A 16,221-nucleotide genomic window follows, 5' to 3' on the forward strand; every position below is an offset into this window, starting at 1 on the left:
CAAAGTGTGCCTGGAAGGATTCTAATAAATCTCTTAATGTACATCGGCTAAAATCTAAATGACAAAAAAGTGAAAAACATAAAACCCCAATGTATGTAATATGTTGAACGAAACAGCAACAAAGTTCCACGAATCTCACATCCACGAAAAGTCATGTTAATAACCTGGAAACCAGCAACATTACTAGCAGTAGGTTGTTTGTTTGCACAGCAGTGACTCACCTGCGGGGCAATGGGTCGGGGCAGTGTGTGAGGGGGCTGCTGGGGGTGGGGGTCGGCTCCCTGCGGCCCCTCAGAGACTGGCTCCTCTGCACCTGCCTCAGCACACTGCTCTTCAGGTCCAGCAGCGTCGTCATGGTCTCTCACTGCCAGAACACACACACAAACACACACCAACTGTCAATTCAATTCCATATGCTTTATTGGCATACATGTCACAATATTGCAACAGCGTTATAATGAGATTGTAAAGAAAAAGAAGGTTAAATTCATAAAAATCAAGAACATGGCATTAACCCACGCTCTGTTTGTGTGAAACTGGGAAAAAGTGTGTATGGTGTGTGTGTGTGTGTGTGTGTACCTGGACAGTGAATCTGGTTGCTTTGTACTTTAACATTACATCTCAGTTTTTCTAAGAGCAAGACATTATTCAAGAGTAAAACATTTACTAAAACATTTGTAGAGTTATAACAAAATCGTATTTGAAGCAATCTTGTTACTTGACATTTTATTTCCAAGAGCCGGATATTTAGGGCATAATGAAGTGTCACTCTGGTGCGGCTCATAATTGGCACTGTCTGTATTCCACAACCTCTATGCTAATTTCTTGCTTTGGGGTCATATTTATTTTTCAAAGCGTTTGTTTCTGGAAATACAGTTGGCTCAGGGGATCCTTTTAGTCTAATAAGCTGCATAATCACCCCCTTTGCTCTTTAAACATAATTATAGTCTTCCTCAGCAGAAGGTGTGTTCTATTTCTGTCAGAGCCTGGCTGATGCTAGGCAGTGTGAAATGTATCTTTCACCTTTAGGTCTGGTCAGTTAATCAATTTGTATTATTGTGATCACACTTTGTACAAAATATGCAAATCAAGGATACTCACAGAGCTGAGAGCCAGAAGAGCACCATAACAGCAATATCATAAAACCACTGTATTACTAAAAATTAAATGGCAAGGAAATAGAGCCAAGTAAAAGCCTCGTTGCTCTGAATTTGTTGGCAAAAACCATAATTTATAAAAAGAAGACTTGGAAGATGTTGCGAACAGATGAAATAAAAACAGAGAATATTACAATTTTTAGGGTCAACAAAAGAAGAGCTTGCAGAGATAGTGTACTGTACTAATGTGGGCTTTGAAGCACAACGTGTAAAGGGGAAGCACATCCAGTAATACTTTCTGTACCTACCTGTACAGAAAAAGCAACATCTATAACTAAATAATTATGTATCAACCGTTACACTTTAAGCACTTGCACTGCTTTGCAATGAATTTAAGGTGTATTTTTTGTAAAAAGTATCAATTTTGTGATTTTGTGAGTGTTTGGACCCATTGGCCAATCATTACATTTAAAGTCAAATCATTTATCACAATAAATTACCTTAATCAAATCCTTTCCAAGTTGAAGGAATGTTAACTTTTTCAAAAAGTTATTTTCATTAATCCACCTGCGCCTTTAGAGGGAATTAGTCTACAGGCATATTTATTAAAACACATTTGATATGAAATCATGACATTCTAAGACATTTTATAATATCCAAGCACTTGAAGAGAAAGGTTTACTTGGTTGTCGTGACTGTAAAATATAAATGTAGACAAATGGCGACCTCACAGAGATTGGAACTGTGTTGCTAAGCAATTCTCTGGGACTGAGTGGCTCTTCCTCAGAGCCATATAGTGAACTCTCATTTTGGCTTCATGGCGTCTTTAAAGTATAACCGAATTTCCTGGTCTCATGATAATACTGTGCACCGTCAATGCTCTTTGCAATTGAAGAGCTGAAGAATAAAGTACAGTGTTCTGTTTGGGATATTTAATGAAACTGACTGCATTTCAAAGTTAAAACGAAGGGAAAGTTACAGTTTATTTGAAATGTCAACATCAATTGCTTTTTATCCTCTTAATATTCTTTCCTCAAAAGTCAGACATTGGACTTCATCATGTGTCTGAGGAGTATACACTGAAAAAACTGATTCTGACCCCTTTTAGATGTTACATGTTTTAATCTAGCCTTTTTTAATAGATTTGAATGTGTTATAGCATCCTTCTTATCTTTTTTAATTAATCTTAACATATTTTGTCACTGTTTAAAACAAGTTCATTTCATTCATTTAAAAATAATTAGAAAAAATTATGTACCATTTAATTACCACATAATACTGTCCTGTCTGCGCATGTGCATACACAAGCAGACCGCCACTTTTCCCTCCATTTTCCATTCGGAATCGGAAGGACAGGACTGCCTGTGTATAGCTCCGCTGTCGTGAGGTGAACATTCTCCACGGCTCTCCGTTTTAAGTAAGTAGGCTAGCTAATTTATAGCATTGGGTGTATTATATTATACTTAAATAGGTAGCTTTTTGATAGATTAACATTAGCAAACGTTAACGTAGGCCTACAGCAGCTAGCTAACTGTTAGCCTAGCTTAGTTGTGTAGTAATGTTTAAGTAATTTAAATGAAGTGTAACATGCATCATTAACATTATAAGATAACTTAATACTGCTCTCAAGTTAAATACGTGTTCAATTCAATCTTTGTCTTGTTAGACTTTATTATTAGTTGTTGGCTAATACAAGTTGAATGTTAAACTGCCTGTTCCTATGGCTTTTTTTTTTTGTAGCTTCAACTTCCCCGCTGCCCGGCTTGTATACTGGCCATGCTGTCTTCCTGACCGACTGTAAGTATGTTTTATTTTATTCTTATCACTGTGGTAATATTAGGACACAACTAAACATATGAAATCACGTTGGTAAGGGTGCTTTTGGTAACGTTACTCTCTGGCGGCAAGGGGTTAATGTTACCGCGGCTAACGTTCATATCTTGGTCTTATAAGCGCTTTCACACCGGACCGGAGTACTTTCCCCCCCGAACTAGGGGGGAGGGGGGGTAGTCTTAGTTTCGCCAACACCGTATATAATATGCTATAAGACAAAATGCGTCTATGATGTATTTTCGATCTTTCCAATCCAGACGAGAGATCTTTCTCTCCCCCGTGCCCCGTCTGTGTGCGAGGGGGCGGGGCAGTTTACACACAGGCGGCTGCTACATGCATTCAACACACGGCGGAGAGAGAACTAACCGCTCCGAGGTGTGTTTAAATGTTACCCGTCTTGAGGTGGACTCTTTGCCAAAAGTGAGAAATAATTGATTGGTTTTGGCTATGGAATAGAATATTGTAACGACCCGGTATAGGGTGCTGTGTGGGTCACTCAAGCATCCCCCGGCTCTCTGCCAATCACAGAGCGGCACAGTAATGCTGGTCGGCGTGCGGGCCTGTGGTTGGGGGAGCAAAGGTGTGTGTGTGTGTGTGTGTGTGTGTGTGTGTGTGTGTGTGTGTGTGTGTGTGTGTGTGTGTGTGTGTGTGTGTGTGTGTGTGTGTGTGTGTGTGTGTGTGTGTGTGTGTGTGTGTGTGTGTGTGTGTGTGTGTGTGTGTGTGTGTGTGTGTGTGTGGGTGTGTGGGTGTGTGGGTGTGTGGGTGTGTGTGTGTGTGTGGCTGGCCGGCCGGCCGGTTTCCGACTCCTATTGTGGAACGTTACAATATCATCATTTAATGTCATTATACATGTACAATGAAAGAAAAGCTTCTCCCTTTTTAAAAGGTGCCATCAAGTGCAATAACAGTTTAGCATGTAAGGGTGGTAACACAGGCAATTTGTCTAAACATTTAGCAAAAGTGCACCACATCCAGTAATATTTAGGCTCTATTTAAAAAGAAAAACGTAACATTGTTTGTCACAAAGAATTTTGTAGGATTTTGAGTCATTGGCCTAACACAAGTTAGTAATCATTAGCAATCAATTACCTTTTTTCATTTACCATTATTATTTTTCATTTCTGCTCATCTTTATTTTTATTGCAGGTTTTTCTATCTGATGTTGGTGTGATGTAGAACAGAACCTTACTCTTTGGGGACCTCATGTTGTTTTGGTAAGTCAATTTATCAAACAAATTCCTTACTCTTCAAGTTTTGAGCAAACTATTAGGATTTTCGTTTAGTTCACTCTGCTTAGAGATCCAAATTATTTGTAGATCACCATGACCCAAAGGTGACTGTGAAACACCATCACTAATGTTTGATTCCCCCCCCCCCCCCTTTTCTCTCTTTGGTGTTTGTCTAGTTTATGTGGCAGTGTAAAGACTGTGGCGCTGAAGTGTCTAAGCGATCACAAATTCTCAAACATTACAGACTAAAACATAGTCATTTTGGGCGTGGCCATCATATTAAGTGTATATATCCTGATTGTCCATGCATTTTTAAGGCTTGGAATACTCTTTTGGTACACTTGTCAAGGAATCACACCAATACCTCAAAGCCCTCTGCTGACATATTTACTACATTTTCCTGTCATCTATGTGGCTGTAGTGAACTCGGAACAGAACGTGATTATTTTGTGCACATAAGCCATCATCTGAGAAACAATGAGACAGTCACTTGTATGTTTAAAGGCTGTGCATACAAATCCAACATATACAGCACCTTCAAGTCACACAAAAGACGGAAGCACAGCTTGCATTCATTGGTAGATTTTAAGGACGGTGTTGTACAAGGAACTTGTGTAGGTGAAACTGGAGAGCCTGGTGTTTCAAACAATGAGGACATTTGCGATGAAAGTCAGTTTGATGATGTTGATTTAGATACGTCGAAGGATCAGCCAGAAATAGAGCAAAAAATTGCGGCAGTGTTATTAAAGCTGGAAAATATTTTTCATGTGCCAAGTGCTGCAGTTGATGAATTGCTGGAAGAATTTCAATATTTGTTGAGCACAGCATCTTTGTGTAGTACAAGAAATGTGATCCATGACACACTAAATAGTTACAATCTACAAGTTGACCAGTCGGTCATTGAAGAACTTGCATCTGCTCTGTGTACATCTAATCCTGTGTACAAGGCTATTGGTAAAGGTTGTCCTTTGGCAACATCCTTTAAACGCAAGCAATACTATAAACACAATTTTAAAGTTGTGGAACCCATAGAATATATCTTGGATGAGAAAGATAAAAGAACGCTACAGTATGTTCCACTATTAAAGTTTTTGCAGCAGCTTTTCACTGATGGTCACATTCTTAACAAAGCATTAGACAGTCAACTCATATCAGAGGATAGAGGAGAAGAAGTGGTATACAAGTCTTTTCGAGATGGTTTGTTTTTCAAGGATAACCATTTTTTGTCAGGAGGTGAATTGCGAGTGTTACTGAATTTGTATGTCGATGACTTTGAGATTTGTAATCCGCTTGGCACATCTCGTAAAAAGCACAAGATCTGTGGCGTTTATTGGACTCTCAGCAATTTACCACCAGGTTGCCATTCTTCGTTATCTTCTATTTATTTGGCCTTACTCTGCAGGTCTGACGATGTGCGAACATATGGCTATGAAAGGGTCCTAGAGCCCTTGTTGAGGGATCTTGTCATTTTGGAAAGTCAAGGTATTTTTATTGCACAGCTTGGAGATTGTGTTAAGGGCACAATACAGTGTGTCATAGCTGACAATTTGGGAGCACATGGAGTAGCTGGATTTCTTGAGAGTTTTTCAGGTGGGTACATTTGCCGTTTTTGTGTGGCACAAAAGTCTGAAATTCAGGAGAGGGAAGTGAGTTCAGGTGCATTTACTCTCCGAAGCAAGGAGATGCATGAAACGCATGTCAGATCAGCACAGGAAAATCAAAAACATTGTTATGGTGTTAAAAGAAGTTGTGTTTTCTCTGCACATCTTTCTCATTTCAATGTCTGTACTGGCTACCCTCCAGATATTGCACATGACATCTTTGAAGGCATATTACCAGTCGAGTTGGCACACTGCCTCAATTTGTTCATTTCCAAAAGATATTTCACCCTTGAAAATCTCAATGAGTCCATTAAGAAATTCCCTTACAAGTGGACAGACAAGAGTAACCGTCCTCATGCTATTCCCAGGGCATTCACGGTGAAGAAAACTATTGGAGGAAATGCTCACGAAAATTGGAGTCTTTTGCGATTGCTTCCATTTTTGGTTGGACAGTTGGTGCCCCCAGATGAGCCAGCCTGGCAGGTCGTTTTGGACCTTAAAGATATCGTCGAACTAGTTGTTGCACCAGTGCACACGACACAATCCATTGCTTTCCTTGAAGCCAAGATTTGTGACCATAGACATAGGTTACAAGAGGTGTTTCCGGGTATAAAGATCTTGCCCAAACATCATTTTGTGGAACATTATCCACAGATGATCCGGTCTTTTGGCCCACTAGTTGGGATGTGGACAATGAGGTTTGAGGCGAAACACAGTTTTTTTTAAGCAGGTAGTCCGCCACACACGCTGCTTTAAAAACATACTCTTGTCCCTGGCGGTGAAGCATCAGTTCATGATGGCATATCATTTGGAGTCAGCCACAACCGAAAAGTCTAGCCTGACTGTCTCAGCTGTTTCAACGGTCTCTGTTGATATTTTGCATCAGGATGTACAGAAGGTCCTACAGCTGAGAGACCCTGATATTGCTCACATTCAGCTCACAAAGAATGCATCTGTTAATGGAGTGAACTACAGGGAGGGTATGGTTATTGCTCATGGCTCTGCTGGTGGCTTGCCAGAGTTTGCAGAAGTTATCCAGATGGTTGTTGTGGAACAGAGCTTGAGCTTTATTGTTAAAGAGCTGAGTGCTTGGTATAGGGAGCATTTTAGGGCATTTGAGTTATGTCCCACGTCACAAGTCTCTCTCATTCAACTTGGCGCCTTGGTAGACCAGTACCCCTTGGCAGATTACAGGATTGGAGGACGGCGAATGGTGACACTTAAACGATTCATACACATAAAAGGTTAGGACAGTCATTTGTGTTGTGTTCATGTGTTGCATGAGTTGACATTAAGACACTAAATATGGTAACAAGAGGGTTGCTTTACAGGAGGATTAATTTTGTTTTTAGTCAAATTGAAACTATAATCCTTGTGGGAATTTTTTTATGGAAGGTATCCAGTCCTCTGACGTCTTCCTTAGCTAAATTACCCTCATGTTGCCATGTATTATAGAAATGTGCATGTTAATTAAACTTACCTACTCTAACTTTGTTCATAATAAAAGTGTATACTTAAGTAACAACATTGTCAAATATTTATTTAACAACATGTTGTTTTGTGTCTTTTAACAATTAGATTGAAGAATGGCACGACATCTGAAGTTGAGGGTCATTGTGGACACGGATGACTGTAGAAGACTTGATCTCCATTCAGGAATGCCAAAAACTCTGACAGAGTTACACGATACAATTTGCCAAGCATTTGGAATTGAAAGAGACTTTCGTATTCAGTTCATGGATCCTGACTTCAATAATGATTTCATGAATGTTACATCAGTACAAGACATACAGGACCGAAGTACGATCAAGGTGGTGTACATACTTGATGATGTGGGTTCGAGTCCATCTTCTTCAGTGCAGAATGCTCCCAGCACTCCTGGATCATCTGGAGCACCAGTAAGCAGGCAAACATCTTCCAGTGTGTCGTCATTATCCTCAACAAACTCGGATAGCACCATTATTCTGCCACGTACAGACACTGAACTGAGAACACGTGCATGGCCACGCAAATTCCCCATTCCTCTCTTTCCATACAATGTAGAGGTGCAGCTTCGACGTGGAAATGAGAGCTTCAGAGAAACTGGCACTCGACTGCAGATCACACCAGGGCTGAAATCGGACATCTTGGAGAAGCTAGCCGAGGACATTTTCCAGTATACGGCATATCCACAAAATCTCCAAATAGAGGAGGTAGCAGGGGCACTCGTCCAAAAATGTCCCTGTTTGAAAGAACCATCTGCCACTGGTTACTATGGCTGGATGATTAGCCTAAAATATAAAATGGCTAATTACAGGACAAAGATGCGAAACCTTGGCTGTCCAGAAGTGACTGTAAATGCTTTGAAAAACAAATCAAGTGATGAATGCATCCCAGCCAAAAATGTAAAGAAACCTAAAAAGGCTGAAGTCAACTATTGTCCTTCACACCCTGCTGGCGAAACAGATGAAAGCCTAGAAAATCTGAGACTTGAACTATTGAATGATGTCAGACAAAGAAGCAATGCACCGTGTGTAAAACAGAAGATGTCCAAAACATTCTCCTACAGAAGAAAAGAGGTGGTGCAGGGAAATCTATCTGCTGGAGAGTTCAAAGCCAGGTGGCCTGCACTTTTCCATATTGATGAGGTAAGTTATATATTTCACATGGTGAATGTATGGTGAAATGTCTATTTATCGTACACATTGAGCTGATACAGAGCAACATGATCATACATTTGAAATGGTGTTTCTGTCCATCTGATAAGTCCAATATTCACTATCTTTTAGCTCTGTTTTTGCTCTCCACCAACTCCTTAGTAAAGTATTTGGCTCTTTAGCTGCTCAATGTTCCGCTTTCCTCACCAGCTATTCTCTAACTGTATCTGTCTGCTGTTTGATTGTCTGAAGAAAACAGCTGCTGCTGGAATTGGGGTTTTCACTTTATACCTCAACATTTTACCCATTGTCAATTAAAAAAAGTATTAGCAAGGTTTAAACAACCATACAGTTTACAGGTCTAGTTTTAATTCCTTGCAATTACCTTAGATTAATAGAAATACTTTGGTTAGAACACACTGTACACCAATACACATCTCATCAAGGACTTGGTTAAAGAGGTCAAAATGAGAATCTATCCTTTAATTATATAGTAGATACAAAATATCATTACACCAATGGCTGAATGTGCTCTTTGTCTTCTGTCGTTTTGTTTTTGCATAACAGATACATGCTGAATTCCAGCGCATATCAACTATCCCACTTGAAACGGCCTTCATGGCGCAGTTGGACAGCCATCTACCTCAGCTGACATCTGTCTTCCAGAAGAAGGGAGGAGTTGTTGGCCAGAAACTAGCCAAACATCTGGCGATTTTGCAAAAGGTAAATGTGTGTATACACTGTTTTATACAAATTGTCATATACTCTGTGGAGCAATTTTATGAAATGTACCTGTCTAGTACCGTATAGAGCCCCATTTGCCTAACAACAGCCTGGATTACTTGCCAGGTGCAAGAATGCAAGACACTTTTCTAAGGAAATCTGATCTTAATAATGCAATAGTGGCATACTGGTTAGAGAAGCAGGCTTGTGACTGTAAAGGTGCAAATTCAATCCCCAGGTGGGGAAAGTGAAAAAGCAGAACCTGCCTTGAGCAAGTCACTTAATCCTCAGTGGCCAACAGATCAGACTGTGTTTGTACTTGGCAGATTCCAGGTGTGAACTGTGAAGAACAGAGCATTGCTCTTGGTGAAAAGTCCCTGGATGAGTAGAATTAGTAAACAGTGCTATCGCCCTAACACATTCAGACCTCTGACATTGTAATACATTTAAGTCACAATTCTTTAACATACTTTAGGTCAGTCCATTTACATGTATAATGAAGTCATTGCAATATTGTTATTATTGATGTATTTAGAAATATTTTAATTGTAATTTTTTTACACAGGCAACAAGTGATGTTAACCTTAAAAGGGAAGCAATCCTCAAGGCACTTTGCATCCACCTTGGTGAGGATGATGGACATCTCATTCGGGAGTATATGGTGAGTCATTGTAATTGCATTTGCCAGTCACATGTAGTGTTTTAAGATCCTAGTGTCAGGCATCAATTTTAGATAATTATTTTTTACCTTATAAGAAGCATGAAGGTTGAGCATATTTATATGTATGAATGTTGATATTCATCAACAGACTAAAGCATTTCAAACCATCACCTTGTTTCTTTATACGATGAGGTTGGCTTTATTCATTGTTTTTCTTATTGTCCAATGGAAAGACCATAATCAACAATGTCTTAGTCCACCTGTCAATCCTCTCTGACTTCTGACACTCATCACCAAGCTTATTGGGTCGTACGTAAATCTTTAAAAACACCTCACACATATTTAGTTTGATTCAGAAATATATACAGTATGACCAGCTTTGTTTTAAGGGATTAATAGGTATGTGAGCAATATTACAAAAAATGTATAAGATAAAGTATGTCATTAAAATTACATATATTGAATGAATACATGTTTTTTCTTTAAATATACAGGACATCGGAGGAGATGACATCACCAGAGACCTGCAGAAATCTACCATGGGCGTATACGTCATCAACAAGGATGGTGGAGAACCTGGACATTATGACGACGTTGGGATTTTTGTTGAAGGACTAATCATTCTGGACAACATTGGATCTGTAGCCCGAGCTTGTGCCATCATGCTGGGAGTCATCTATACACTGAACATGGCTTACCCCAAAGAGCTAAGGTACTACTATGAATTCATTCAGAAAGTGCTCTTGCAAATGGATGGTGAAAGGCTTTCCCCCAAAGTCCTTGGACTGAAGAACAAGATACATGCTGGACTGTAGGATTTCTTCAGCCGCTCTTGTGAACCGATGCCACTAAAGCATTACAAAAACACCAGTCAAACCTCAAAGGTTGGGAGAAGAATGTGGAAATGTTGATGGACTTAGAAGACATGTATTACATGTATTAATGTGTAGGTTATATTCTCCTCAGCTGTGTAAGTCACATGCTTCATGTTACGTCAGGATTTATTCTCTGTCTGTTTCCACTGCACTTTGTTGCATTTCGTTTTTATCGAAACGGCAACTTTTTCTACCTTAGCCAAGCGTAAAACATTTTATTTTTTATATTGGCAATTTACATCTATAGTTCTGGAGAAGAATGTAAAAATATTACATGTATTAATGTGTAGGTTATATTCTCCTCAGCTGTGTAAGTCACATGCTTCATGTTACGTCAGGATTTATTCTCTGTCTGTTTCCACTGCACTTTGTTGCTGTCATGGCCTCCACCTCTGCCTAGTCTGTCTCTCCCCATGCGTGTGTGTGTCCACAATCCAATCACCTCTGCTATAAGACTCCGGCCCTGACTCCTCCACTTCGCCATATCGTAGACTCTGTAACCACAGTCAGTCACGTCTCCTGTGCCTGCAGCTTCAAGCCAGCCTGACTCCTATCCTGTCTCCAGACCACCTCCAACGTTGGACCCTGTCCCGCTCCTCCAGGCTCTTCTCCCTGCACTCTCCAACCTGGTCAGACCTCCGTTCCCTTGGACTCCGTCTAGCTTCCCTGGCTCAGACCCCCCTGCCCAGTAATATTCAATAAACGTTATTATTGTGTTTGAAACTCCTGCCTCCTGTCTCTGCTCAGCTCCTGGGTTCCCTGCTAGCCTTAACAGTGGCCAGATTGTACTGTTAAGGCTAACAGGGAACCCAGGAGCAGAGAGTTTCAAGCAAAATAATAACGTTTATTGAATATTACTGGGCAGTAGGCAGGGGGGTCTGGGCCAGGGAAGCTAGACTGAGTCCAAGGGAGAGGGGAACGGAGGTCTGACCAAGTTGGAGAGTGCAGGGAGAAGAGCCTGGAGGAGCGGGACAGGGTCCAACGTTAGAGGTGGTCTGGAGACAGGATAGGAGTCAGGCTGGCTTGAAGCTGTGGTTACAGAGTCTACGATATGGCGAAGTGGAGGAGTCAGGGCCGGAGTCTTATAGCAGAGGTGATTGGATTGTGGACACACTCACACACGGTGGAGGCCATGACAGTTGCATGTTTTATTCGAATCAGAAGATGTTTTGTGTAAGACACATGCTTCATGTTACGTCATTTTGTACAAGATAATAAAGTAAGAGTATGTATCAAATATGATGTTTGTTTTTTATTTTAATATATTGAAAATTAACATAGTAATAATGGCTGAAAATGTTTAATTAAATTCAACTTAATTTTTGTATGTAGAAATTAAACTATTGAATTGATCTGAATGTACAAAAAGAAAAAAGGTTACTGTTACATAATCCATTTTAGTATACTTAACATGGGTTTAGTGAGTACATTTTACTCGGAATAGTTGAGGTGAAAATTATCAGTATAATTAAATTGAAATTACTCAAAATAGTTTAACTGAAAATTATCAGTATAATTAAATTGAAATTACTCAAAAATAATAAGTACAGTGAACTTAAAAAATAAATCTGGATTTAGATAACTTTGTTTTGTGCATCCACTTACCTTAATAAAATTAAGTAAATTCAACATAACAATTTTTTCAGTGTACGCTTTATAGGAGTTAATCCTTTTAATCTCAAATGAAGGTTGTGCGTCTATAAATACCTGCAGTTCAATATGGTAGTCGGTCACTAAACCCCCACTGGAACAGAGATTAATTTATTGACTTCCACATTTTCAGAGAACGTTTGAAGCCAATGTTGCAGCAAGACTTTTAGCAGTGCAGGCTACGTTTCACATCACTATTCATTACAAGTCAAAAAGCACGAAAATGATCTGATTGCTAGGTCGTTAATGGCATAAATGTCAATAGTTCTTACAGCAAAACACTCGCACATCTGCCTAGCAACTGAGGTAGAGTGTCAAATCAAGACTCTCCTTAATCAGCATCCAATCGCAGGTTGACTGTGATGTGATCTTTGGATGCCTGAGAGTGTTTGTAGAGCTTCCAACAGGCAGCGTGCTGATGAACAGCAGTGCCGAAAGAAGAGACTCAAAGGAAGAGGAATGACGAGGACACAAGAGAGAGGCTTTGATTGATGGACAAGCTGTTTCAGAAGACAGTCAGACAGATTCAGACAGTCAGACACTCTTTTCAGTGTTTGACAGCGACGTCAACGTGAAAAAGAAGCAATGGAAACTTGTTCTGATTTTCCAGCCAACAAAAGACACAATAGTCCCTCAAACTGTAATAGATGCTGATCAAGTTGTGTATTTTTATAATTTATGGATATATCAAGAAAGAGACTGGAGACACAAGCATATGATTTTGGGTGTTTACTTACAGGTGAGGCATTAGACATCCAATACAATCTCTTTATATAGTCACAAACCTAACCTTGAAACATATTGATTCTTAATATTTTTTTTGGTCATCATGGTCTGGTGTCACCAAGTTCAAGCAGTGGTGATCAATGCAAGTTATAGACATACATTTATACTATAATCATTTTACAAGCAATGTTTTTTTTAATTATGACTTAACTAACACTAAATGGATCCAGAAAAGACACATATTTGCAAATATGACTGCATGACAGCGTGCAGTCTTTCCAGTTAGCAGTAGGCCAGAAATTCTTGGTACAAGTTGCTCCTATTGGCTGAGCTGATAGACAGTATGCTATCGATCCAGGAGGCTGCCACCTGTTACCCACTTGGAGATCCCACACTTTACTCTATTAGACTGAAGTGTCTCTGTCTGATACCATCAATGTGTTATTTCCAACTGAGAAACGCTGGGAATTTTCTCCATTTCCACTTCAGAAAGGAGTTTTCAAACTGACAGACTATGGGAACGTACTATTTTCAATCAAAAGGTTTTGGATGTTTTAAACATGCAGCTCTCTTGTCAACACAGCATCATGAAGCGACTGCAAAGCTGCTTCTTGTATGATGGATTTATATTTGGGAGTTCTTTTTATGTCACTGCCAAACGCCATGAGGAAGCTCCCGGTATTTGAATCTGACTGAGTCTCAGAGCTGTCAATCTCCATTGTTGCTGCACTTGAAATATTTCAGAAATATGATGGTAGAGTGGCTAAGACTGAATACTCAGATGTATCCACCATAAAAGGAAACAGCATGGTTAATGAGATTTGCCTCTAATAAAAGGAATATAAATGTTGTTAGTGGACAGATTTTAAAAAATAAAATTGTTCCTTATATATGCCTTGTTGTCAGGTTTGTGTTTATCACGTTCTTCAAATGTACAGGTCAAGTTTGAGGAAAATCAAAGTGATTAAATTCCTAAAGTCACTAAAGTTGGCGCCAGAGTGGGTTTCGCTCCCACAATCCCCCCACCCTGCCTGGAACGCCTGATTGTAGTCTTTTGTTTACTTCCGCAATATAGTGAGATCACCACGTAACACTCTCGCTTCTATTGGCCAGCGCTCCAACACATTTTATGTGATAGGCTTAGGGGCGGGACACAACAGAGCTGGCCGGCTAACCAATCAGAGCAAACTGGGCTCTTGTTGTCACAGTAGAGCAGGGGTCGCAACCCCTGGCACGCGTGCCATCATTGGCACGCGGCACCGTAATCAGTGGCACACTAGGAATAAGTGGAATAAGTGTGCAAAATATTTAAATTGTATTTTCGGATCCTGAACGAGACCGCCACCAGAGCGCATCTCCCCGTTACCTGCAGAAGGAAGCCATGCACGCAACGCAGCCCCGCTCTGTTTAACTCCAGGTGACTTTCTGCCGCTTTCCTCCGTGGTGTAGGGCTGATCGTTTCACCACGGAGGAAAGCACTTCACAAATTGCAGTACCCATAAGGAGCTGTACAAATACCGCAGTTTTTGCGTGGCTGTGTCTTTAGTTGAAAGCCCAGTGGCGATCTGCTCATCTCTCATTGAAATAATATGCTACAAAGGGGGGCGGACTGGCCATCTGTGTGTTGAACTTTCCTGTCGGCTCCCAGACCGTAGTCGAGGAGGGCAGAAGCAACAAGCTTCAGGTTCAATAACCCACTTTAGCTTAAATGACTGGAGAGAGGCGATCTCTTCTTGGGAGGCCGTTGCATTTATTTAGCTGTTCTTCTGTTTCACAAAATACATCACAGACCTCTGTTTTTCTGCTGCCTCGTTTCACTTCCAGAAACATACACACGCTCCCTCACTGTCGCTCTACCATCCACACACACACATGCACACGCCACACCCCTCTCTCTCTCTCTTAAAGGGACAGCGATCTCATCTCACTCTGCATGACCCTAATATCATAACATGTGTGTTCTGGAGAATCACAGAACGGACGATCGTCCTTATTATTATGCCGTTTAAACCAATTATTTAAATGGCATCATGTAAGTTGTGCTGACAGGTACACACACACTGCTTCCGCGCAGCGAGGCTCCCCCGCCCTCCTGTTGATAGTTCACCAGCGTCAAGTTCCTCAACCCCCCCGTTGATAATTCTCGATCGTTGGCTCGTTTTTTTTTTTAATGGCACTTCCTATCAAAAAGGTTGCCGACCCCTGCAGTAGAGGCACAACATTCAGTTATGAAACTGAAATCAAGCATAATAGGGCCCCTTTAATTTGGTGGTGATTTGAATTTGGTAGTTTTATTTCTTATCCATACTACATGTATGATGCAATATAAAAGTTCCCGACGTCTAGGTTCTTTTATGTGCATTTGGCCACTGACCATCAGAAGCAATGGCTTTGCAACAGGAGGAAGTATTACCAAAAAGTACTACTATTTAAGGGTGCAGCTGAAATACCTCAGGCATGTTTTCTCGCAGTGTCCAAACAAACCTGCTCAGGCATCACATCATATCCACTACATGCAGGCTGGTAAGCATGGCCTGCTGACAGCTAGCAGGCAGCGCAGAGCAGCTGTCTCCCTGGTGAACTCATTTCAATTACGGGAGTGGATCTCTCCCAACTGGATTTCACTCCGTCTCAGCCGACAGCCCACAGTGACAAAACAGGTCGGCGCGCCACCGCCGGGGGGGCACCGGCTGCCAAGGAAACACTGTCAAAGCCAAGCAAATGCCTTTCTCGCTACATTGGTGTCGAAGTCGTGCCAGGGAAACACTTGCTCACCAGCGTCTCTCTCCTGTGACAGCCAATGAGGCCGGCAGCCAAAGGCGCCTGGCTGATAGGGATGGAGTGTCTCTATGGTAACAGCAGAGGAAAGGGAGCTGGTAAATACAGGTGAATGGAATTCTACAGTCTGAACAAAAAAACCCTTGGTGTTATAATTAGGGCTGCACAATGTGTCTCTTCAGCAGCGACATCGCAATGTGCAAGTCACATCGCTGGACGCGTAATGTAAAGTCAGGGAAATTAACTCAAACGTGTCATGCTACAACTTTGCTGCTTGATAAAGAAGGAATTGATTTCCCCTGATTTACAAGATAATTATTTAGCCATTTACTCCAATTTGAGGCTTTAGCTACACAGTGTGTTACTAGTGAGCGGCACAAAGGCTCTGCATGCACACAAAACCACCTTCACA

At 40.8% G+C, this 16,221-nt stretch overlaps 2 protein-coding genes across 7 annotated transcripts in view; one reads left to right on the forward strand and one right to left on the reverse strand.

Moving 5' to 3' along the window:
* baiap3 (BAI1 associated protein 3) overlaps positions 1-16,221 on the reverse strand; it is a 46,994-nt gene that overhangs the window by 27,027 nt on the left and 3,746 nt on the right. The window contains exon 2 of the mRNA XM_034143824.1: positions 222-364. Coding sequence (XP_033999715.1) covers positions 222-355 — 134 coding nt within the window. The 5' untranslated portion in view covers positions 356-364. The remainder of the gene's footprint in view (positions 1-221; positions 365-16,221) is intronic.
* Positions 2,185-10,904, forward strand: LOC117493319. Of its 6 annotated transcripts, none has more exons than XM_034143826.1 (8): positions 2,185-2,514; positions 2,838-2,894; positions 4,077-4,144; positions 4,336-7,004; positions 7,339-8,387; positions 8,964-9,125; positions 9,685-9,780; positions 10,275-10,904. In XM_034143826.1, exons 5-8 carry the CDS (start codon positions 7,347-7,349, stop codon positions 10,593-10,595), a joined length of 1,620 nt encoding a protein of 539 aa, XP_033999717.1. In that variant the 5' UTR covers positions 2,185-2,514; positions 2,838-2,894; positions 4,077-4,144; positions 4,336-7,004; positions 7,339-7,346; the 3' UTR covers positions 10,596-10,904. The 6 variants fall into 5 exon arrangements, 3 of the variants coding, with proteins under 3 accessions (XP_033999717.1, XP_033999716.1, XP_033999718.1); XR_004556957.1 differs by having other exon boundaries at positions 8,964-9,119; XM_034143825.1 differs by lacking the exon at positions 4,336-7,004.

This window comes from Trematomus bernacchii, unplaced genomic scaffold, assembly GCF_902827165.1.
Source record: "Trematomus bernacchii unplaced genomic scaffold, fTreBer1.1, whole genome shotgun sequence".
NCBI lineage: Eukaryota > Metazoa > Chordata > Actinopteri > Perciformes > Nototheniidae > Trematomus > Trematomus bernacchii.

What these genes read in the sequence shown, in the direction of transcription:
- LOC117493319 (XM_034143826.1), top strand. Translation starts at nt 7,347, where the DNA reads ATGGCACGACATCTGAAGTTGAGGGTCATTGTGGACACGGATGACTGT. An exon ending in CACTTTTCCATATTGATGAG is followed by an intron (nt 8,388 to 8,963) that starts GTAAGTTATATA and finishes TTTGCATAACAG; the next exon opens with ATACATGCTGAATTCCAGCG. An exon ending in ATCTCATTCGGGAGTATATG is followed by an intron (nt 9,781 to 10,274) that starts GTGAGTCATTGT and finishes TTAAATATACAG; the next exon opens with GACATCGGAGGAGATGACAT.